Below are 23,255 nucleotides of genomic sequence, written 5' to 3'. Positions count from 1 at the left end.
GGTGTGACTCAGGTCACAGTTGTAAAATTTCAAAAGTATTAAAAGAACATTAAATTTCTAGCAATTCTCCCGGCTATTTCTAGTGTCTTTCTTTGTCTCATCTTCCCAATGTCACACTCTCTCTTTATTGTCCCTCTTTTTCTTATTTTCAAGTTTCTTTCTCTCATATTTATGGCTTCTCTCTTTCAAATTTTAGGCATCCCTTTTGCTCTCCCTCTCTCTCTCTCTCTACCTCTCTCTCTCTCTCACAATATACACATTCATATTTATGATGCCTCTCTCGTCCTGCTTTTTCTGCATCCCTCCCTTTCAATTTTTTTTGTGTGTTTACAGAGTAACAAAAATAAGTAACAAAACTGGAATATTGTTTAGATAATTTAGTTATATGCATTGTCACAAAAAATGTGTCCGGGTATTATACGGCGATGAATTTCTTGGGTATAATACGACAAAGTTGTATATCTCGAGAATAAAACGGGACAATCTCTGTAAATTTTTAAAAAATTTAAAACATTTAATAAATTCTAAAAATTATAAAAAATCATAAAAAATACGAAAAAACGCGTATAATATGTGTTTTTTTCACATTTTTTATTTTCTGGCGTTTTTTTAAAAAAGACGCATTCTTTTTCATGTTTAATACGGCTGACTCTCTTTTGGCGTATATGCGTCTTTTTCCAATAAGACGTGTTTTTTGTGACAGTGGTTATAAGTGAGGTTTCTTCAAACTTTGGCCCAAGCCACCAAATTGACCCACCGAGTTATGAGTCGTAAATGGACAAGTCAAATCCCAAGCCACTAGGCTTTAAAACATTGCCTGAAAGAAAAGAACAGAAAGCATCACTCGTTGCCATCATCTTCCACTGTCCATCTTGGTATTATTTGTTATTGGTTGCCTGTTGCCTCCAACGATTGTCACTAATATCATTCTCGGGTATTTTTTGGCAAAGTAGTTCTCGAAAAATCTTGACAATTCTTTTTAAAAATTAAAAAAATAATAAAAAAACTTAAAAAACTCAAAAAATAAAAAAATATTAATCTCAAGAAAAATCATGATAAAATCACGAGATTTTCATAAATGGTAAGATTTTTAAAATCTTACCATTTTTTCCGTTTTTTTGTTTTATTTGATTTTCTCGTATTGTGAGATTTTCAAAATCTCGTGATAGTTGTGGCACTGCTCCAACATAGGTTGTCTTCTAAGTCACGCACGCGCTTTATATTTAGCCGCCGCACCCTCATCGACACGACTCGGGTGCGGGTGCGAACGGGGGTTGTGGCTTCGACTCGCACCCACAATCAGTCAAGAAGATTCGGGTGCGGTCAGCTGGACCCGACCATTTCTGTCCATTTTCGACATGCACCCGACTCGGGTTTGACTCGAGTCAGTTGCGGTCAACCCGTGTCGAGTCTATATTGTGTCTTTTTTTGTTTTTTACTTAATTATAAGTATTGAAAAGGAGGTTAGGCTTCGATAGAAGTCAGTCGACTGCCCGATCCCTTTGGAGTTTGGCCTTTGGTGTGTGTGTGGAGAGACTTGATTGACGATGATTTTCCAGCAGCCATCAGTGCGACAGCGACCTGAGACCTGCAGACTGTCTTCCAGCGGTGACCTTCAGCCTTTCTTTGTTACAAGGCAACTGACATTCAGTCCTCTAACAATCAGTGTTTTTCTTTTATCAGTTTTCAGTCCTTCGGTGAACAGCGACAGCGACCTGAGATGGCGGGCTGTCTTCCAGTCCTCTGACGTCCAATCCTCTGATGTTCTCCATGTAGTTTTATTATTCTATCAAGTATCAACTATCATCACCCTTTTAAGTTCATTTTTCACTGTTGTCCAGCTTTTTTTTCCATTTTTTTTTTAACGTGTGTGATGACTGATGAATAATTGTTTGTTCTTGCTGCAACCCTGTTTTTTTATATTTGCTGTGTGTTTTTCAGTTCTTCTTTGTGATACACCTTTTTTAGGATTTTATAATTGTTGTCTGAAATATGTTATTGTTTTATTGCTGTTTTCATAGTATACAATATACAATTGTGTTGTAACTTGCTGTTTTGACATTTTGTTTTACATTTTTACTGCTGTTTCATATCGTGGTATACATTATTGGCTATTGGTTATAATATATTAATATATAAGTTTTGTTACTTGTATTATAGGTGCAGCCGTGTTCTACTTTCCAAATGTTAATTTCAGTTTCTGCTTTTGTATATATGTTAGTATGTTATTAGTAAGTTACAGTATTTTACTATATATAATATATGTTGTTCTGAACTAATATGGTCGTATGCATTATGTTCTATACATTAATAACTTAATGACTCGTTGAATTGTTGGTTTACAATTTCAAATTTGTTATTTGATAATTTTGTTGTTTATAGACAAATTTGCTATATATATTTTTATTTATATAATAAATTGATTATAATAATAAAAAATATTTTTGCCACACTGTCTTACCTAAATTTTTTGGAATGTGCCGCTCCGACACTGGCACCCACACCCGTACCCTGCACCTATGTGACATAGGTCGACATTCATCTAAACACAACATTGTGAGAGGAAGGTAGGAGGTGGAGGATGACGCTTTGGGTTCATGTTACCTCTTAAGAAATGACATGAAATGTTGATACCTTTCACTTAAAGTTTTGGATCAACTGGGGTCTTACCTAGGCCTCATCTAAAACTGACCCACTTGATATAGCCTATGAAACATGGGTATGGCTTCGAAAAGTGTCAGTGTCGTCTCAGATAGACATGGGTTCGGGTACAAACACATGGCTAGACACGGCACAGACACGGTCCATGCAGTGTCAGGTATGGTCAGTGTACCCAAATTCTTGTTTGACTGTAGCAGGACTTGGTCAACTTTGACCGAGTCCACTTCTATCCAAACTTTAGGTTTTTTCCTGACCCTTTCGTTAAGCTCTTCAGCTCCAACCTTCGTGCTCACAGAGACTCTGTTTTTTGTCCCTTTGGATTACCATAGGGCATCTCTTCGGCATCCGACCATTCAGCTAATCATTCTGGTGCCGTTGGCATATGTTCTTCTAGCAATAGGTGGGTGCCATAACCATTTCTCCTCTGTTTTGCCCCATTCTATACTCAAATTTGTGCATCGTGTTCCTTTTGAACTTGCTCTTTTGTTAATCTTACATCTACTCTTTTCATTAGCTTTCAACATGTTAGTTTTTTTCTATTTTATTTGTTTCATCGCTTTTTTTTTCTAGCTTCATTAGCCCAACGACTTATTGTTGTTAGTTGTTAGTCCTTCCAAGTATAAGACATTGTACATTGCACACTGCAACTATCATGTCCTCTTTTACTGCATATTGCGCAAATGCAATGTATATAGTCTATACAAACTGTTTGTTGTTCGAGTTCTTTGAACCCATCATACATTCAGCCTTTGTGCTCTAAACTCTTCTTTAAAATTTAAAGTATTGAAGCTTAGGAACTATAATGCGTGAAATATGAATTGTATTATACTATTAGTATTACTGTTATGTATAATTGAATTTGTAACTTGAATAAATATATGCATATGTGGAGACTTATCTGAGCCTATATATGCAAGAACACCAGGAATTTAAGATTCAAGGAGAGTGTAATAAGGTATGGAAGTTGAAGAAAGCATTATATGGTTTGAAACAGAACCCACGTGCATGGTATCAAAAATTGGTAGGGGTCATGTCTTCTTTTGGCTTTTGTAGATCAGCATCACATCATTCATTACTAATTAAGAAATGTAATGGAGTGGTGGTCATGGTTGTTTATGTAAATGATACTATACTGACAGGAAATAGCATGAAGGATATATCCGAGTCAAAGGCACATCTTCAAAAGCATTTTGTTACAAAAGACCTCTGACCACTCAGATATTTTTTAGGTATCGAGGTTGCCAAGAGTAAAGAAGGAATCGTTTTATGTATTGTTATCCATATCTTATGACACAGAGCCGTATCTTATGATACGTATTGTGTAGGTTGGGAAAACCAATATGATACAGGCATGAGACACAAAATGCATGCGTATCTTACCCGTATTGGCTGTATCTTACGATATGTCTTTGTTTTTCAAAAAAGGGGTCTGATGCCCTTTGTTTGTTGAGATTTTTTTTTTTTTGAAAAGTTCCTCTTCCCTTTCCTTTTCAACACTGCTAAGAGTTGTGGGAGGATGAGGCTTCACCATTTTAAAAAGAAATCGCAAGAAATCATCTTAAGGGAGAAATCACCAGCTTGAAAGGCTGAAGTTGAAGATAATGATGATTGTATTGATTGATAATAATCATGATGTTATTTAATCATAAACATTATTTCAATTCTCATTTGACAATGAACAACTATGGATTATATGCTTTGATGTGATGTAAAATACTTTAAAGTTCAGACTTTTATCTTGCTAATGTATTGTTACTTATGAACGATAAATTATGAACGTTCATTATGTGGGTAATGAGTTTTTTTTTTCTAGAACATCTTTTTCTTGATTTTTTTTTATTTTTTGAACTTTTTACTTTTTTTTTATTTTTTATTTTTTATTTAATTAAAAAATAAACTTACAATATGTTTACGATACATGTATCGTAATGTATCAATACACAATACGTTACAGCTTTTACAACAGGTTTTATCTCAATGCAAGTATGTTTTGACTTGTTAAAAGAGACAGGGATGCGACTTGTTAAAAGAGACAGGGATGCTGGGTGCCAAGCCTGCTCATATTCTTATGGATCCCAAGAAACATTTATATGATGAGCAACATGAGCCTGTTGATAGTAATAATTACTGATCTCTACTTGGTATGCTTCTTTATGTTACAGTCACTAGACCAGGTATAGCTTTGGCAGCAAGTAAAGTTAGTCAATTTATGAACAAGCCTTAAGGGACAATGGGATGCAGATGTTTACGATACACGTATCGTAATGTATCAATACACGTTACGTTACAGCTTTTACAACAGGTTTTATCTCAACACAAGTATGTTTTGACTTGTTAAAAGAGACAGGGATGCTGGGTGCCAAACATGCTCATATTCTTATGGATCCCAAGAAACATTTATATGATGAGCAACATGAGCCAGTTGATAGTAATAGTTACTGATCTCTACTTGGTATGCTTCTTTATGTTACAGTCACTAGACCAGATATAGCTTTGGCAGCAAGTAAAGTTAGTCAATTTATGAACAAGCCTACTAAGGGACAATGGGATGCAGCCATGGTGATTCTCTGGTACTTAAAATTTTTCCCTGGCAAAAGATTGCTATTTAAGAAAATGTTGACACTTGATGTGGTAGCATACTCAAATTAAGATTATATAGGATCTATTGAAGATAGAAAGTTTGTAACAGGATTTTGTGTTTTTGTAGGGGGAAACTTAGTTACATGGAGAAGCAAAAGGCAAAATGTAGTGGCAAGGTCCATTGCAGAATTTGAATATAGATCAATGACTCAAACTACAACTGAGATGATGTGGATTAAATGTGTGTTAATTGATCTTCAGGTTGAGGCTCCATCCCTATGCAGATAAAGTGTGACAATAAGGCTGCCACATATATTGTAAATAATCCAGTGTTCCATGAAATAACAAAACATATAGAAGACAATTGTCATTATGTTCGTGATTTGGTTCAATTTGGTTATATATCATACTGTGCATGTCACAAAGATCAAATAGCTGATACGTTTACCAAAGGTGTTTCCAATTCTATATTGCAGAAGTGTTGTGACAAGCTGGAGCATGACATATATCTATGCTCCAGCTTGAGGGGGAGTGTTGAAAGAATGTTAGTAGATTTGTACTTATTTACAAATTTTAATAAGTTATCAGTACTCTTCATTATTTTCTTTTGATATGTTGGACTATTTTGTAACGCTTGACTAATCCCTATTTAAGAGAGATTAGGGTTAGTGGAAAGAACTTTTTGGCAGTTTTGTATTCATCGTATTCAACAATTGTTCTTAAAAATAAGGGCTTGCAACCTCTTGGCACATCATGCTAGTATAGATTTAAGTGAAATTGCATGTCTTAAAAGATGCTTTTGATGTGCATGATTTCAAGTCAATGCAGAGAAAAAAAAATCAACTATAATTTTCATTGAGATGGTCATGGTGTCTTTAGCTTCCATCACATTTTGTTTGGCAAATATTTTGGATATTCAGTTTCACTGGATAGGCAAAACCTTCTATTGACATTCGAAGCATGCCAGATTATGCTAGGCTAACGTTTTGCAACTTAATGAATCTTCTACTTATTCAAATGTTTCCTTAAGAGATTATTGATGGCTAAACTCTTAATTTTCCACTAGATTGCCTATTTTGCTTCAGTTGATTCAAGTTCTTAATTTCCTGTGGTACATGTAGGAAGCAATTTAAATTTCTACAAAGTTCGTAGCATAAATCTTTTGCTAATTTGCTCTTTTGTGGCTTAGCAGGATAAGCCAATGACCCTTATCTTATGCCGTTATGTGCAATATTTTTTAATAGCTCTATTTGTTGTGGACCGACTATTTCTGGGCCGGCCAAGCTAGCAGTATAGGATGCTACTTGGCCAGCTTGGGCATTGCTCGAGAAGCATGTGGGATCCAATTGAAAGCGAAGTCAAGCAGAAAGCAATGCACTTAGAATGTGCAGTGCGGTGGTGCAAAAAACGAAGCGTGTAAGTGCATCATGGTCATCAGTCCCTTTGAAATGTGCAAGCCTGTCGTTAGGGAATCGGTGGGTTCCCCACGCGTAGCGTTTGGTTGCGCACAGGGATGCACATGGGTTAAGGGCAATTTCCCTGGTAGACGCATATGTTGTGTCCACAACCGTGTAGAGTCATGCGGGGGTGAGCAAGTGAGAGCTCGTCGTCGAGTAGGGCGATGGTCGGTTGCCTTGCATCTACCGGGAAGATTAGAACGATGCAAAGATACAATCAACAAGTGGTTCTAAAAAAACGTTGGCTTCTTGTTGGTAGTCCATAGTTTGGGCATGTTCGTCGGACATTGGTTCAAGTGACCGCTAGATGGAGATCACACGTTCCGAAGATGATATCTAGGTGTTAGGAGCAGAAAGGTCAGGAGGAGCCACTCGCTGAGGCAGATAGGGTGAGAGGTTCAGAGTGAGAGGTTCAACGTAAAAAAGGATTGTGCAGGAGGGCATGGGCCTTAGTGTTGGCATGGCTTAAAGAAGCGAGCATGTCAAGGTACTCAGTGAAGTACTGGTCGGCAACACATCTTGGAAATTTGATACTTAGTAGTCGTCGGATATGTTCCAGACTTTACTAAGGAAAAGTGCAAAATATGATAGAAAAAGTGAAAAGAATTAGAGATGGACTAGAGGCAAAACACCCGATAATGCAGGTAGCTGCGACGTGCATCAATCAGACTGATGTTGGCTCAATTGAATGAAATAAAGGAGATGGCTGCGGAGTTTCTCTTGCTTGGGGCAAGTCGCTAATGACATCGACGATTTGATGGTGTGGGAGAATGTTGCAGATTGACTATGTCTGGCCCGACCAAGCTAGCAGTATGTGATGCTACTTGGCCAACTTGGGCATTGCTCGAGAAGCATGTGAGATCCAATCAGACGCGAAGTCAAGCGGAAAGCGATGCACTTAGACTCTGCAGCGCGGTAGTGCAAAAGACGAAACATATAAGTGCATCATGGTCATTAGTCCATTTAAAACGGGCAAGTCCGTCGTTGGAGAATTAGTGGGTTCCCCACACATAGCGTTTGGATGCGCACGGGGATGCGTGTGGGTTAAGGGCAATTTTTCTGATGGACGCATATGTTGTGTCCACAACTGTGTAGAGTCATGTGGGGGCGAGCAAGTGAGAGCTCGTCGTCGAGTAGGGCGATGGTCGGTTGCTTTGCTTAATTACATATAGTCGGCAACTGGCTTCGGTTAGGGACTTCCTTCCAAAAGAAGTCTATCCCCACCCAGATTTCGTATGGAAGTAGATAGACGCTTAGAGAAATAGCATTGTTCTGACAAGGCCTCATGGCCACGGCTTGCTAATGGTCTACTGGGAGATAATCCTAGGTGATGATGTGCCGAGTGCTTAGCACTCCTCATCGTCTAGTCCAGGATTCCAAAAGATTGATGAAAGCTTCTGCTACAGTGAGATTGAGTTAAGGCTGGCCGAAGGCTTGGGAAACCTTCCACGCCGCACGGGCCAAATAGGCTTAAAAAAGTCAGCCCGTGACAACACTATTAATTCTATCAATAAATTTCCTAAAGTTGATCATTGTCTTTGTAAAGAAGTTGGTATCAGAAAAATCTCATCTTTTTTTTTTTATGGACAGTAGTAGGCAGACCCTATATTTATGGATCTAGGGTTTGTATTCTGCACCATTGGTAACAATTGGAAGCAACACTGAGCCATTACAGCAAGCAAAACTTTGTCTTGGAAGTGTAAAAAGAGGGAGAGATTCTGAATAGAATGTCAAATGTTTGTTGGTTCTCAGAAAAAAAAAATGAAGATCTGGCCGAGAAAGAAAAGTGCATGGAAAATAAAAGATAACTGCATAGATTTGTTTTTTAACGTAATGCACTATATCCACTTCCGTAAAGTAACTTGAACAAAAATGATCTTATCAATAATTATTTGACACAAATAGTTGAAGTGCGTTATTGAAGGTATCAGACCACAGATAAGTAACACATTCTGCAGTTTTTCGTTTTATTTTCTCCTTTTGTTATTATACAATTGCTAACCACAGTTCATACTCTTTGCCCTTTCAACATGCAAACGGATGTGCATGATTGCATAGTGATCCTTGTCTGAACAAGATTAAAATTGTTTCTGTTGGCTAGATAGTAAAGATATTTGAGCTTCTTTTGGCTTAAATTGTTATCTGATTGTGACTTTCTTTCTCCAGGGGATAATTCTGTGTCTGTTACTTGTAAGTTGTCCAATCATTTATATTAGAAAGAAACATACCTCTTTAGCATCTGGGCTTGGAATGCTAAGAATCCCAACCAACTCAAGGTATTGACTTGAAGGAAATTGCCTTTCGGCATTGTATGGTTTGAATTGAATGCAAGCACGTGTTATTTAGGATTCCAACTGAACGACCATTGCGGGCTTGAAAGAAACGTTCTGCAGTTCCAAGCCTCTCTACTATATTTGGGCTCTTACCTGAAGTTCCGTTGCTTGTCCTTGTAAAAATAATAATAATAATAATAATAATGAGTTGAGACCACTGTATTTATTTTTGCTTCACAAAATGCATTTCCGGTGTGAATCTTTTGGACATGTGAGCATCTGCGTCTGATACAGTGTAGGATGTGCTTCTTTGGATTGTAAACGTGTGCACTTGCCAACTCCATGCGTCCAGTATCAGAGCTAACACATGGGCCGGTGTCAGCACTTGTCTACACCAGCCCTACAACTTTCTATTACTTTCATATAGGTGCTTTAAACTATTTACTTGTATATATTGGTGTCCCCGTACGATAATTTTTGAAACAGTGCCCTTCGGCAAAAAAAATTCTGGCTCTACCAATGCCTTTACAACTCCAATGATAATTTTTTTTTGACAATTGTAATCTTATTATTGTTGAGTTAATGATCTCTCTCTCTCTCCACGCACACACACACACGCAGACACATATTAAGGTAAAAATAGGATGGCGCACGTGCAAAATCAAGCATTCAATGGTAACGAAGAGTTCTAAATTGTTTTTACCCTTGTTTTTCTCGTTTAAACCTTCTAGACCAAGGCATGCCTTGCATGTATTTCGAACCGTCATCTTCACACTTTTTTATTAACATACATTATTTTGTATGCAAGTTTCTATAATATAGAGTTGTTCGACTAACAAGTATAACTGTGGTGCTATGACCTCATGCTTTTAGCGTTGTTGCATTGTGCCTTCTTTCTTATACGTGTGGCTAAAAGTTGATAAAGGCTAACTAAGAGGGACTAAATATGCGGCTTATTGTTCTCTCCTGTTGATTCATTTGCATAACATGACAGGTTTTTGAAAGATAACTATAACCCACTTGGAATGACCGTTGATTTTCATGGAACTTGATGGGACCACTTATGACACTTGTAAGAGACCCCTTCACATGATAACGTATGTAAACCTTGCTTAAAAACGAAAAGAGAAAATGAACTAAAGCAGCCGAACCTAACTTGTTATAAAAAGTAGAAACGAAGTATGATGACCGATTGTAGAAAATTAACTGAATGCCTATATAATAGGCTCAGATTTTCATGAAATTGCATGGCTACCTAGGTCACGGGGATGGAACTTGGAAGGGTAACCTTAGTTGTGACCCCAAGATAACGTGGCTGAGCTCAGGCATACTAATGCTCTGTAGTAGCACGTCCCACACTATGCGCCTGACGGTGGGACAAGGGTGGGCTCCCTGTTTGTAGCTCGAAGAAAGCACTTCCACCTAAGGGGAGCAGGGACAGAGGGCGGGAGTCAGGCCGGGCCGGGCTGCCGCCGAGCCGGCCGCCGAGCCGGCCTATCGAGCCCGGGCCCAGCCGTGGCCCGGTCCGACGCCCAGGCTAACTTTACTTGAGTAGTTCCACCAATAATAACCTTCTTCTCGAGTGATGTCAACTATGGCTATACGAGCTCCTCGAAGAGAGCAGATGACCAGAAGCTGGTTGCGTGGAGCGACAAATTGGGAACAATCCAGGGCTTTGCCGGGAGGCCACCGATCGGCCGGCAGACTTGAGCTGGTTGGGGTAAATGGTCGAGGCTCGGGGAACACTCTGTAGGGCGGTCTGATGACGGACGATGAGGAGCAAATGGGCTGAGTTAGCGATGGTCTCTGGTCGCAAGACATCCTTCAAACAATAGAGGCTTCCTAGGCACAGAAACCATCATGGGCTTCGATAGTAGAAGGGGCGAACAAGGAGGAGGAAGACGATTTTGCCAAGAGCACAGGTGCGTGAGATCGATCGATCCAAGGTGTTGGTCATTCCAAAAGCGGTTCACGAAAAGCTCAAAGCTCCTTTTCAGTTCACGGCCATAGCAACACTTGTAGGAGGAGGATCTCGCAGCAGGTTAGACTGGCTATGTTTTCACAGCTTTGCGTAATCTATGGTCTGCCTTTTCTTTCATTAAGTTTTCTTCAGTAGGCAAGGGCCTGTTCTTGGTTAGGGCTTCGAAGGAAGCTGATCTTCAAGCCATCCTCTCTCTAGGTTGGTGGAGAGTTGGGGGTCATGTTTTGATTGCCTATAGATGGAGGCCTGGAATGCCTCTAAAGGTGGAGTTGTCAAGCAGGGTGTGCATCTGAATGCGCTTCCCTGACTTCCTACTGAAATATGGAAGGGTATCTTCCGACTACTCGCAGATATGATGGGGGCATCCTTTGTGGAGGCGAACGCCTTCACTAAGGACGTCGCCAATTTGAGATTTGCGCAAGTGCTCCTGGAAATCCCTTTGGGTTTCATTCCAGTGAGCAAAGTAAAGCGTTTTTTCATGAAGGGGAAGCTCTCGTTCAAAGCGTGGACTAGAAGCCAGCCAAAATGATATGCTAAGTTGAATTTTTAAAGCGAGCAATTCTTCGAGTGTCAAGATATAGTAGATGAACACAAGGTAAATCAAGGTATAGTAGATGAACACAAGGTAAATCAAGGTATAGTAGATGAACACAAGGTAAATCAAGCAGCGATGCATATGGAGGGACCAGCCATCTGCTGGTATCGATGGCTGTTAGCCCACCAAGGAAAACCCAATTGGAGAGCTGCTGGAGGCCATGAAGTCGAGATTCGGTCCTTCAACATATCTCGACTATAATGTCGAGTTGTCTAAGATCAAACAGAGGGGTTCGGTGGTGGAGTATCAGGGAAATTTTGAAGAGGTTAATAACATGGTGCATGGTTGGCCAATGGAGGCCTTAATTGGAGCTTTCGTATGAGGGTTGAAGGACGATATTCATATAGAAGTACGCGGAAAAGCCTCGCAGCTTATCTGACTACTTAAAGCTCTTTAGAAAGACATAAGAAAAGTATCAGGCCCCATCAGTTTGGCAAACAAGGAAGCTTCGACAAAAGCTTTTGTGGTCCACCAGCATGCCTTGACGCTCCTACAGCACCAGTGGATGGGGTAGCGGCTCAACGTGGAAATGCAACAACAAACCTGTTGTTGTCAGGCAACTAACACCTGAGCAAATCAAAGAAAAGCGACAGAGAGGCATTTGTTTTCACTGCGATCAGCCCTGGACACCAGGGCATACGTGCATGAGACTTCACATGTATCTCATAGATGAGGAAGAGAATCCACCAGATGAACAACTAGAAAACGCTAAAGAGGCAATGATGGAATCCATGGGAGACACGGACCACCGGAAATCTCCTTACATGCCTTGGTAGGAGACAAGGTTCCACAGTTGATGAGAGTTGAAGGGCAGCTGAGAGGATGACCCGTGAGTGTGTTGGTGGACACAGGCTCCACTCATAATTTCATTTGTGAGAAATCGGCAAAGGCATTGGGCTGTCGTGTAAAAAATCAGCAGGCATTCGATGTGGTGGGAGATGGCAGCACCTTGAAGTGCAGAGGAAAGTGTTGGAAATCCTGGGACATCAATTTTCCATTGAGTTGATTACATTAGCCATGGCAGGTGCTGATCTAGTATTAGGCATACAGTGGCTGCGTAGCCTTGGGGAGTTTATTTGGGATTTTGTAGACATGAAGATGCATTTCTGCAGAACGGGTGAAGGGACGCAGACCTTGGTAGCAGCAACTCAGAAGGCTAGTGCAGAGCAATCAATGGCTCAGATATTGAAAGGGTCACCAACCCCTCATGCTGCTGCTAGCCTGCGAACAGGGAAAAAAAGGGGTAGAAACAGCACCATCAAGTGAGATATGCTAACAAAAGTTGATGGATATACTAGCAGAATTTAAGAGTGTGTTCGAAGAGCCCAAAGGGCTCTCTCCTTCCCGTGATTGTGATCACTGCATAGAACTACAACCAGGAAGTGAGGCAGTCAGCCGATGCCCTTACAAATACAGTCAGCACCAAAGGGAAATTCTAGAGAAGTTCGTTCAGGAATTGCTATCGGAGGGAATAATTCAACCAAATCGAAGCTCTTTTGCTTCTCCAGTTGTTAAGAAGAAGGATAGAGGCTGGCGCTTTTGCATTGATTACAGAGCCTTGAACGCTATAATAGTCAAGAATCATTATCCCATATCTGTCATTGAAGATTTGATAGATCAGCTACATGGGGCAGAATATTTTTCTAAGTTGGACCTACATGTTGATTCCACCAGATCAGGGTGGCGGCTGAAATCTCTCTCCAAAATTGTGTTTCACACCTATGATAGGTAAGCATTACAAATTTAAGGTAATGCCCTTTGGACTGACAGATGCCCCAACCACGTTTCAGTCATTAATGAATGATGTTTTTAGGCCCTTCCTCCACAAATTTGTATTGGTATTCTTTGATGGCATACTAGTGTTGTGTGCAGCCGAGGAAGATCATTTTAAGCACCTGTGCCAAGTTTTTCTCATATTACAGTAGCATCATCTTCAGGCTAGACTCTCAAAGTGTGTGTTCGGCACTCTCCAAGTCGCATACTTGGGACATGTCGTCAGCAAAGGGATGGTGAAGCTGGAAGATGAGAAGGTAGAAGTTGTAAGGCATTGGAATCTACCAAGTTCTCCTAAAAGCTGAGATCTTTTCTCAGTTTAGTAGGCTATTACAGAAAATTTGTGCAAGAATATGGCCTAATCGTTGCCCTGTTAACAGCTCTTACAAGAAAGAGAAATGGGGATCGGATGAACAACATGCCTTTGATATGCTGAAACAAGCAATAACCTCACCGCCGGTGTTGAAGATGCCTAACTTCAACATTTTGTTGTAGAGGCTGATGCGTCTGACCATGCAGTAGGAGTTGTGTTGCAACAGAACCAACACCCATTTGCATTTTTTAGCAGGGTGTAGGGATGTACTTTTAAAACCAGATCTACATATGAACGTGAACTTGTGGCCATCGTCTTAGCAGTCATGAAGTGGAAACATTATCTCATGGGGCGCAGGTTTATACAGATGATTGATCATCACATCCTACGCTATTGCTTACAGCAGGAAACGCTCTCACCTGCTCTGCAGTGGTGGATATGCAAGCTAATGAGTTTTGATTTTGTGGTTCAATACAGGAAATGAAAGGAGAACCTAGCAGCCGACGGCCTATCTCGCCAAGGAGAGCAGTCCACTAATTTTCTACTAGCAGCTTCGCAAGTCCAGGTGAGGTTATGGAATCAGATTAAGCAGACCCACCAAATGGCTCAATCAGCAAGGAAGATCAAGGAACAGTTGCTGAACGATCACATCAAGTGTTATAGGTTTCGATGGATTGATCCATCCTTATATATTTTCAGCACCGAATTTATATTCCACCTGAAACAGAGCTGTTGAAAATTCTCCTTCAGCATTTCCATAGCTCCAAGGAGGAATTTATATTCCACCTGAAACAGAGCTGTTGAAAGTTCTCCTTCAGCATTTCCATAGCTCCAAGGAGGCAGGTCACACAGGAGTGGGGGGAACTTATCAAAGGCTAAAGGCCATGCGGTCCGCGAGTTTGTCAAACAGTGTGATATTTGCCAGCAAAATAAATATGAGACGTGAAACCCAGCTGGGTTGTTGCAACCCTTACCTGTACCACAGCAAATCTGAGAGGATACCTGCATGGATTTTGTGGAAGGACTTTCAAGCTCAAGAGGGAAGTCCGTCAAATTTTTAGTAGTGGATCGCCTCTCAAAATATGCACACTTCATACCTTTGGCCCCATCCTTTTACAACAAAAACAATAGACAAAGCATTCGAAGATCATGTAGGGAAGCTCCATGGAATGCCAAAATCGACTGTAAGTGATCGCAACTCCCTTTTCTTAAGTGTTTTTTGAAAATAATATTTTAGATTGCAAGACACCAAGCTGCAGATGAGCACCTCATACCATCCCCAATCGGATGGACAAACTGAAATCATTAATAAATGCTTGGAGACCTAGCTTCGCTGCTTTGTTGGCCAGCGACCCAAGCTATGGGCAAAGTATCTGTCGTGGGCTAAGTTTGCCGGCCACCGGCACCACACCGTTTGAGACAGTATATGGGAGACCCCCTCCCAACATACAACGTTATCAGCCTGGAATAGACCGTGAGGAGGCTGTTGACATTCAGCTCTGTTGCAGGGATGAAGTACTCAAGGATCTTAAGCACTAGTTGGCTTCTGCCAGAAACTGAATGGTTATTGAACACAATAGAAAAAGAAGGGATCAACAGTATCAAGTTTTGTAGAACCCCCATGGATTAGGACGACGTTCTCTTTCAGATAGGCCCTCCCTGAAAGGAGAAGGAAGCTTGGAATGCCAACATATCTAATTCACCCGACACGATAGTACCCATTTTGGGAACGTCCAGTGCCAAAGTCACTGAATGGGTAAGTCATCAATCCCTAACCTAAAGCTGACTATGTAATGTACTTTATCTGTTAGGTTACGGGCGGGCATTTTACCAGAAGTTTCTATCGTATGAATCTACCCTGTGTGATTCCTGTTGAAGGAGATGTTAAATTGGCCTCTCGATTTGAAGGCCCGTATCAGATCAAGAGAAGGATTGGGTTTTTGGCATATGAGCTGCTCTTGCCCACGTGAAGTCTGATCCATCCAGTTTTCCATGTCTCTAAGTTGAAGCCTTATGTTACCCCACCTTCTGCAGCTCAAATTCAGGAAGTACCAGTTCTCCAAGAGATTTCAAGGGTGCAACAATATCGCAAGTTGGGTGGCCGCAGAGTTAAGAAAGGAAATCACTTCAGGACTGAATGGTTCATCGAATGGAGCAGTTATGAAGATCTGCCAGCAACTTGAGAGGTCAACACAGACATTCAAGCTCGATTGACTTCACACCTTGAGGACAAGGTGTGTATTGAAGGGGGGGGAAGTTGTTAGAGTCGGGCCTTAGCAGAGGAGGGTCCTTAATAACAGTAAGCAGGTTTTATTTTTTGTTCTTGTTCAAGAGGGTCTGAATCGGGTCGGGTGTAGAGCTATGGAGGTAATACACCCAACCCAGAATACTTGTGCTTAAATATGGGAAAGTTTATCCTAATTAGTAATATAGTTATGCGAGAACTGGCGTTCATTAGAATTGAGTAACCTTCTGTCAGCGTGTTGGGTGGAGCTAACACTAGCCTTATTTTGTATTTGATCAATAAAAATAATAGAAAATGTAGACATCATTGTACAACAATGACATGCACTTGGTCTGCAAATTGGTGACGTGAGCTGCGTCTTCCTCCGCCCCTACTAAACATTGACTATTTATCTTTTTGTCCAAAATCAAATGACATAAATGCAGAACTGTTTTGCAAGGTCTAATAGTTTTTATTACTCACTTAACTACAAAGATGGACTTGTCCAGTTAAGAAATAAGCAGAGGATAAAGTTTATTTTTAAGGAACTCAGAAAGAGAAAGACAATTTAAATAACAACTAATAAGCGACATACTATTACTAACTACAAAGATGGACTTGTCCAGTTAAGAAATAAGCAGAGGATAAAGTTTATTTTTAAGGAACTCAGAAAGAGAAAGGCAATTTAAATAACTAATAAGCGACAAACTATTACAAGCAGAACTAATATATGTCATATTATTATAGATATGCACCTTTATAGCTGTCCAGAACTTGATTGCCTTGGATGTATATCAGGATTGCAGATTAGATGTGGGGTGGATACGAAATATTGGTTCTTGATAGATTCTCATCCACACAGAGTTTTAAACTCAGGAAATTGACAAAAAAGGAACAAAGAATGGTAAAATGTCAACCTGAATATAGGTGGTGTATCAGTTTACAAAGCCACATCTCTGATTGAAGCGACTTGTAAGTTCAACTCATTGAGCAGTAATGCAATCCTAAAGCCAGAATATGATGGGTTGAGCTCTCGTTGCAAGTCCAAAGCTGGGTAAATACGCTACAAGAGAAAAGACTAACTGCCCAACCATGCAACTAAAAGCACAGAAAAAAATCAAAATGAAAAAAGTAGAATCAAACAATCTCTTCTGTTGTATGAAAAATGGGTAAGCAGACGACATATTCATCAACAAAAAAGAGAGTTATGACCTTCGGCAGAGAGAGAAGTGGGAAGGCACCGATGGAGAAATTCGAAACCAGTGGAGAGATCTGAAACCTATGGGTAAATCAAAAGTAGGATCAGATTCAACTCAAGGCAAAAATCTGAAACCGATGGAGAAAGGGGAGGCAGCTTATGCAAAAAAACCTCGGAAGGCACTTGCCGAGTACAAGCGGAGAGAGCCACCGTCAAAAGAATGAAGGATGGAGAAAGGGGTTACCTGAGGCAAGGCATGGCAACAGTGGGGATGGGATTCAACGGCCAGCCAGCGGTGGCAAACGATGTCATGAAATTTTTTGTTCTTTTAACTTTGCGGACTAGTGAAAACTAAAAGCTGAGACAAAGAGAGAAAAGAAAAAGGGTTTACGGGAGATGAAGGTTTTACAAGCAGATAAATTGAAAAAACAAGGTGAAAATAACAATGCAAAAGTTTTAAAAATAATTTAAAAAATAAAAAAAAAATTATTTGTGCCTGACGTGCACACATCAAGCACAAACACACATCGGCCTGATGCATGCACATTACTGGGGGGGTGCACACGCATCAGGTCAAATATGTGTCACCCCAACGAAATAGTGCATTTTCAGGGGTGCCGCGTAGTTGTGATGTATGTGCATTTAATAACACTACTTGCAACCATCGTAATACAAGGAGATATCTGAGCAAAATCATGGATATTGCCTTAGTTTGTTTTTCATAGAAAGAAATGAAGTCTTCTGTCGTAGCCAAAACAAACTGAGATGATCATTCATAATCTATAGCAGTTAGAATTGTCATTTAATATTTAAGTTAAGCTCAACAAAACAATAAAGACAGTTAGTTGTCGATGAGACGCAAAGGTCTAGAGACGTTCACAAACAGGAAAAATTAATAGGAAACAAACTCAATAAGGGAATTATGGAACTGAAAATAGAAAAATTCTACTCTGCTCCACATAGTAGATATCTAAGATGCATGTGGAGCAGAAATCAAGAAAGAATCCAAGTATTCTCAGTGACATGCTCGACAATCAATGTATTGCATTGTATCTATGCAAAGAGAATGTTTTATTCCTCAAGAGTAAAGTAATCCAACTATTATTTACAACTCGTGGTCCCTATAACAGGCAACTAAACAATCCAAGAACTGCATTTCATGTGATTTAAGTGAAAATCATCAGTACTAGACAAGTCTATTACAGATCTGACCTGCCCGTTTAAAGGCAATCTGGTGAGGGCTTCTATACCATTGGATCTGTTGGCTGTTCGAAGATTGACTACAATCTAATATGTTATATACATGCATGTGCACACAAACACACATATATAGATACATGCATTCATCCATTCATACATATTACATATTGGTAAAAGGAAAGCCATATACAAAAAAGAATGCCCATGAATATAAACACTTTACTATACTGATAATAAAACTATGTAGAACTGTGGCACTGAATGCCCCAACTCTATAGCCAAGAAAAAAGAAAGCGATCTACTTTTCATGATATCTACACATTTATCTGTCCAGATTTACAATTGACCCAAAAACTAATTCAAGGGCTCCTTTAGTTTCAGCAGAAAGAAAAAATGAACACAATCATGGAGAAAACTTTCAACACATTACGGGTGGCATCAGTCAGCTGTCAAGATTTACTTTCTTAAAATAACAGCACGCCCACTAATGCACCAATATAGTCAATGAAAAAAGCATTTCTCAGATCTGTGCCCAGAGCTTCTCAAACAGTAACTTTGCATCTTCTCTATAACCAATAACAGCACAATGGTCTTTCTGGATAGTCTTTTGAAGTTTGACCTGGCAATTCAACGATGTCATTCCCTTTCTCAACAACACAGAACCATTGCGCCATTCGGAATTCCGAAGAGTTCAAGCCCTGGCGATTTATAAATTACGAGACCCGTGTTTTCCTTTGTAGGCAATTTGAGCATCTTGGCATGATGGTGGCCATTTTTCCTTAGCAAATCGCAGACAAGCCTCCGTTGAAGCCGCTAAGCACGCTTCCATTTCCCGCTCCTCACACTTTTCTCTCTCTTCAAAATCTGCTAGCTTTGGTCCAAGCAATCGAGCCAGACATGCCCACCACGGAGGCTTGCAACTTTTTGTCGCACTGACTGAGCATCCAATCCGTGCGCCAGCCTTCAAATCAAATGAAATCAATGGCTGAGAGAGAGAGACAGAGAGAGAGAGAGAGAGGGACCTTATTGTTCAAAAGGGTAACTATGTCTTCCTCATTCCTATTCCACTAGCTTATCTTCGTTTTCCCTAATATTAAAATAGGTTATTTGGTTCTCATTTCTGGCCAATAGACTAAGAGTGCATGACGAAAAGACTGTGATGAACATTAGAGAAGGAAATTCCAGTAAATATATCATCCCCACACAGTTTTCTCACGATTTAACAACGATTACGAAAATTTATATTATATACTCCGATTAAAGGAATTGGGAATGAATCAGTAACATCCGCACTCTCCATGGGTTTTCCCTACCTTCAACAAAATCGAGAACATATTGGTTCCAAGGAAGGAACAGAGAATCTCCGACCTTGGAATGGGAAAAACAAAAAAAAATAGGTACATGCTTACATTGCACCGTTCCCTAACCCGAGCTTCGGTATCAAGGAGAGCCCGCCTCAACGCCTGCTCGTCCCTGAAGACAAGGACGAAGGAGGACGAGGCGTCGGACGAAGGCAGGGGGCCTCTCAACAATCGAAGAGGAGGGTCGAAGTGTATCAGGCAATCCTCCTCCAGCGGCACCCGCGACTTTTCGAACGCTGAACCTACGAGCCCTCCGATCAGAGCATTCTCCATCCCTTCTCCTTTTTCCTTCTCTCTCGATCCACTTCACGGGCGTTTTATACACCACTTTTGTCCCCCAAAAAAAGTAATAAAAAAAAGAGAGAAAGGCACCGTAGACTATTTTTCGGCGCATCATGCGACCTAACCCTCTCCTGTAATCCTGAAAAGATTATTTAGAAAAAAGTAGGACCCGTAGTCCCACAGCAAAGAAATGTCATGCCCTTTCAGGCTCCAGCGTCCCTTACTGCAGCTTCTCTTTAGCTCTTGCACCGTCATGCGTGCCCCTACTTCTCTTGCGCTAAGGCTCCGCTTGAGCCTTTCATGTCCAGCTCGTTGCCGGCATCTACTGTAAGAGTTGGTGCATGAAACTCATCCTCTCTCTGTTGGATTTTTAAAAATTTTATTTATATGGCCAAAACAATGCCATAAAATATTTTATTTTTAAATAAGATTGGAAAGAACTTCTCAAGATATTGTTCTAATTGAAAAAGCAACGACGACAACATGTTGGATGGGGAAAAGAATTTTATATAGTGCTCAAATAAAAAGTTGCACCTTTTCAAATGAAGCATTACACCTCTTGGTAAATTCTCAAACGGTATACAATTACAACTTTTCACCAAACATTAAACAAGTTGTCTTTTGAATAGGCCTCGGCAACGGGCCGGGCCGCCGCCGAGCCGGCCGGTCCGGCCCGATTGGGCCCGGGCCCAATAGGTCGGCCCGGCGGCGGCCCGACTCAGCCCGTTTACATTAAAAATATATATTTTTATTTTTTTGTTTTAAAAATATATATTTAGTATTATTAAATATATTTTATATTTTAAAAAATTATTTTATAATTAAAAAATTAATTTTTAAATTCAAATGGGCCGGGCCCTGGCCGAGACCCGGACTATTGGGCCGGATCAAGCCGGCCCGGCCGGGCCCGAGCCCACCCTTACTTTTGAAGTATCTTTCTATTTACAAGCCACTTCGTTTTTTGATATGGGCTTTGAGCATCAAATCGACTATGACTCCACGGCAGACTGCTTTTTCGAACCTAAATTTAATCGCAAACTGAAATTTTGGTATTCCTTTTAATTTGTAATTGTCAACAAAAAAAGGAAGTTCAAATTTGTCAACAAATGATGGCATCGTAAATATTTTTTGCTGCTTGATTCTTGCTTGTCTTGAGTTCTAGCATTATTTCTTCTTTTTCTTCTCTCTATTTTGGTTTCTAACTATGTGGTATGATTTGCCTTCATCATTTTGAGATTTTCTGTCTCGCATTATTTTTTATCGATATTTGTCTCACCTAGTTTGACAAACATTTTTTTAGTGATCTGTCATGTAGCTTCCACAATTACTATCTTAATATCACATGTTAATTTGCTATTACTCATCATTCATGCAAGAAAAAACAATTTCATCTTTCTCATCTTCATTCTTTGAGAATTTCATGTTTTTCTTGAAACTGCCAATCATTTTTAAAGTGATTTGGTATCTTGCATCTGAGTTGGCATTCCTTAATCTCATGCCCAAATCCTTTCCATGACGATAGTATTTTTCTAATTGCTGAAACTATTTTGGTTGTATGGGGAAACTTTTCCATTTATCACAACCTTTGGCAAACCTTGGATTTCTTTCTTTTGGAAATTGAGGTTCTTTGTTGGGGATATCCTTTTTCATCATGAATATTTAGTCTTGCTTGGAATGCAAGCTTAATGTTTTGAGGCCTAAGACTTGCAATATGCTTTTTATGTATGTCAAGATCTCCCATCAACTCTTGACATGACAGAGTTGACATATCTTTTACTTCTTCTATGGCGGCTATGACATAAGCATACATCTGCTAACAAAATTGCCAATATCTTTGGAATTATTTTTCATTTTTTAAAATTTTCACCATAACTCCTTATTTTGATTTATAATTTTAATAACTCTAGAAAAAACTCTTGAATTCATTATCCTTCTAAATAATGTGTCAAAATCTCTTTATAATCCTTAAAATTTGATAAAAAATGATCTCCTTAGAGTCTTCTAATTCATTTTTAATATATTTCAGGCTTCTTTCAATGAAGTTGCATTCATAATCTCGGGAAATATTGTATCGCTTACCCCAAGCTGGACACATAAAATCCCCTTCTACTTCTTGTTATACATGAATTCCATTTATTTCATTGATGTCCTGGAGAAAGAATTGCATCATCTGTGGGTCCTTCAAAGGTGCTTTAGACAATTTGTTCGCACCCTACCCCTTTCTCAAAGGGTGTCATATGCGAATCAACAAAATTCTTTTAAAATTGAGATTTTGAAAAATATTTTAATAAAAAGGGATCCGCCCGTCGGTACGAGGTCCAACCGTTCCTACCGCCTTTAACAGGGGTAATTAGATCAAGGACTAAGGATCATTTGGATCATATACGAGTTATTGATGCAAATCCTATATGCTTATGCATTGAGGTTTTGGATTCAAGAACCAAATTTCATTTTAAATAAGTGATTTGAATTCGTTTTGAAGATTAGAAGATTTTCAAATTGGTTCGAGAACCTTTGTTTTCGTGCCATCCGATTTGAAATACATAATTCTTGATGACTTTGAAAAGTGAAATTGAGTTCTTTGTTGTGAACTCTAGGTGGTTCATGAGTTGAAATTATGATCAGCTTTTGAAAAATAGCGAAGTTTCCTTAGCAAAGAAACTTGATTTTTGAATTCTTCTTTTGCCAAATCGCGTGATTTGGTTAGGTAGAATTCATTCTTTTGATGAAACATAGGTTCCAAATTGTTAGAAAACGTGTTGTTTTTCAAATATACTTTGGCCAAGATCATGAATGCATTGCTTGTGTTTTCTTTTGAAGTTAAGAGAAATTTACAAATTCTTGTTGCAATATGACTTGGTCACTTTTTGCAACTCAAATTTGAATCACTTAACTTCTTGAGAATGTGCATGTGGTGCCATTGATTTTGAGTGAAAGTTGATGCATGAAATGAGAAGGGAAACTATATGGAACATTCATTCTTCTCTCTTTCATAATTTCTCAAGATTTATTCATGTGAAACATATATTCTTCATTCTCTCATAATCTCTCAAAGTTCATCCACATATCATACAATTTATACATAAAGATTGATTTTAATTAAAATGTAGGACTTTCTCTAATTGTGCTTATTATATGATTAAACACATGAATTAAAGATGTAGTCCATAAGCTTGAGTATTAACATAAAATTATCAAAATGATGAAAAATACACAAATAATGCCAAAATCAATCTTTAAAATAGATGGGAGATATTGATGACGTCCACTTTTGTCTCAAAGTAGCTAAAAAAATCAGACCTTATGTTGATTTAGATAGCTGAAAATTGTGGACATTGATTCCAATAAAGAGCTTGT

General features: G+C 39.4%; 2 protein-coding genes and 1 long non-coding RNA gene across 6 annotated transcripts in view; 2 read left to right on the top strand and 1 right to left on the bottom strand.

The window, feature by feature from the left end:
* The window catches only part of LOC116258640 (uncharacterized), a 35,549-nt gene extending 26,356 nt beyond the window's left edge, over window positions 1-9,193 (top strand). For all 4 annotated transcript variants that reach the window (XM_031635904.2, XM_031635905.2, XM_031635906.2 and 1 more), the window contains exon 4: window positions 8,865-9,193. In XM_031635904.2, the coding sequence (XP_031491764.1) occupies window positions 8,865-8,981 (117 nt within the window). In that variant the 3' untranslated portion in view covers window positions 8,982-9,193. The remainder of the gene's footprint in view (window positions 1-8,864) is intronic.
* A 1,058-nt stretch (window positions 9,194-10,251) lies between these two features.
* On the top strand, window positions 10,252-16,195 carry LOC126410298 (uncharacterized). The gene is made up of 2 exons (XR_007574083.1): window positions 10,252-11,012; window positions 11,151-16,195. It is a non-coding gene; the product is annotated as an uncharacterized LOC126410298 (long non-coding RNA).
* Window positions 16,196-18,460: 2,265 nt separating this feature from the next.
* LOC116259035 (uncharacterized) lies at window positions 18,461-19,929 on the bottom strand. Its single transcript, XM_031636629.2, has 2 exons — window positions 19,665-19,929; window positions 18,461-19,216 (listed from the first exon to the last, which is right to left on the bottom strand). Exons 1-2 carry the CDS (start codon window positions 19,887-19,889, stop codon window positions 18,962-18,964), a joined length of 480 nt encoding a protein of 159 aa, XP_031492489.1. The 5' UTR covers window positions 19,890-19,929; the 3' UTR covers window positions 18,461-18,961.
* Between the last annotated feature and the right edge of the window lie 3,326 nt (window positions 19,930-23,255).

This window comes from Nymphaea colorata, chromosome 8 (genome assembly GCF_008831285.2).
Source record: "Nymphaea colorata isolate Beijing-Zhang1983 chromosome 8, ASM883128v2, whole genome shotgun sequence".
Taxonomy (NCBI): domain Eukaryota; kingdom Viridiplantae; phylum Streptophyta; class Magnoliopsida; order Nymphaeales; family Nymphaeaceae; genus Nymphaea; species Nymphaea colorata.
This window is presented reverse-complemented; position numbering and strand designations above follow the sequence as displayed.

Coding starts and splice junctions, on each gene's coding strand:
- LOC116259035 (XM_031636629.2), bottom strand. CDS start 19,889: ATGGAGAATGCTCTGATCGGAGGGCTCGTAGGTTCAGCGTTCGAAAAG. Junction 19,217..19,664: donor GGGTTAGGGAACGGTGCAAT/GTAAGCATGTAC, acceptor TTTGATTTGAAG/GCTGGCGCACGGATTGGATG.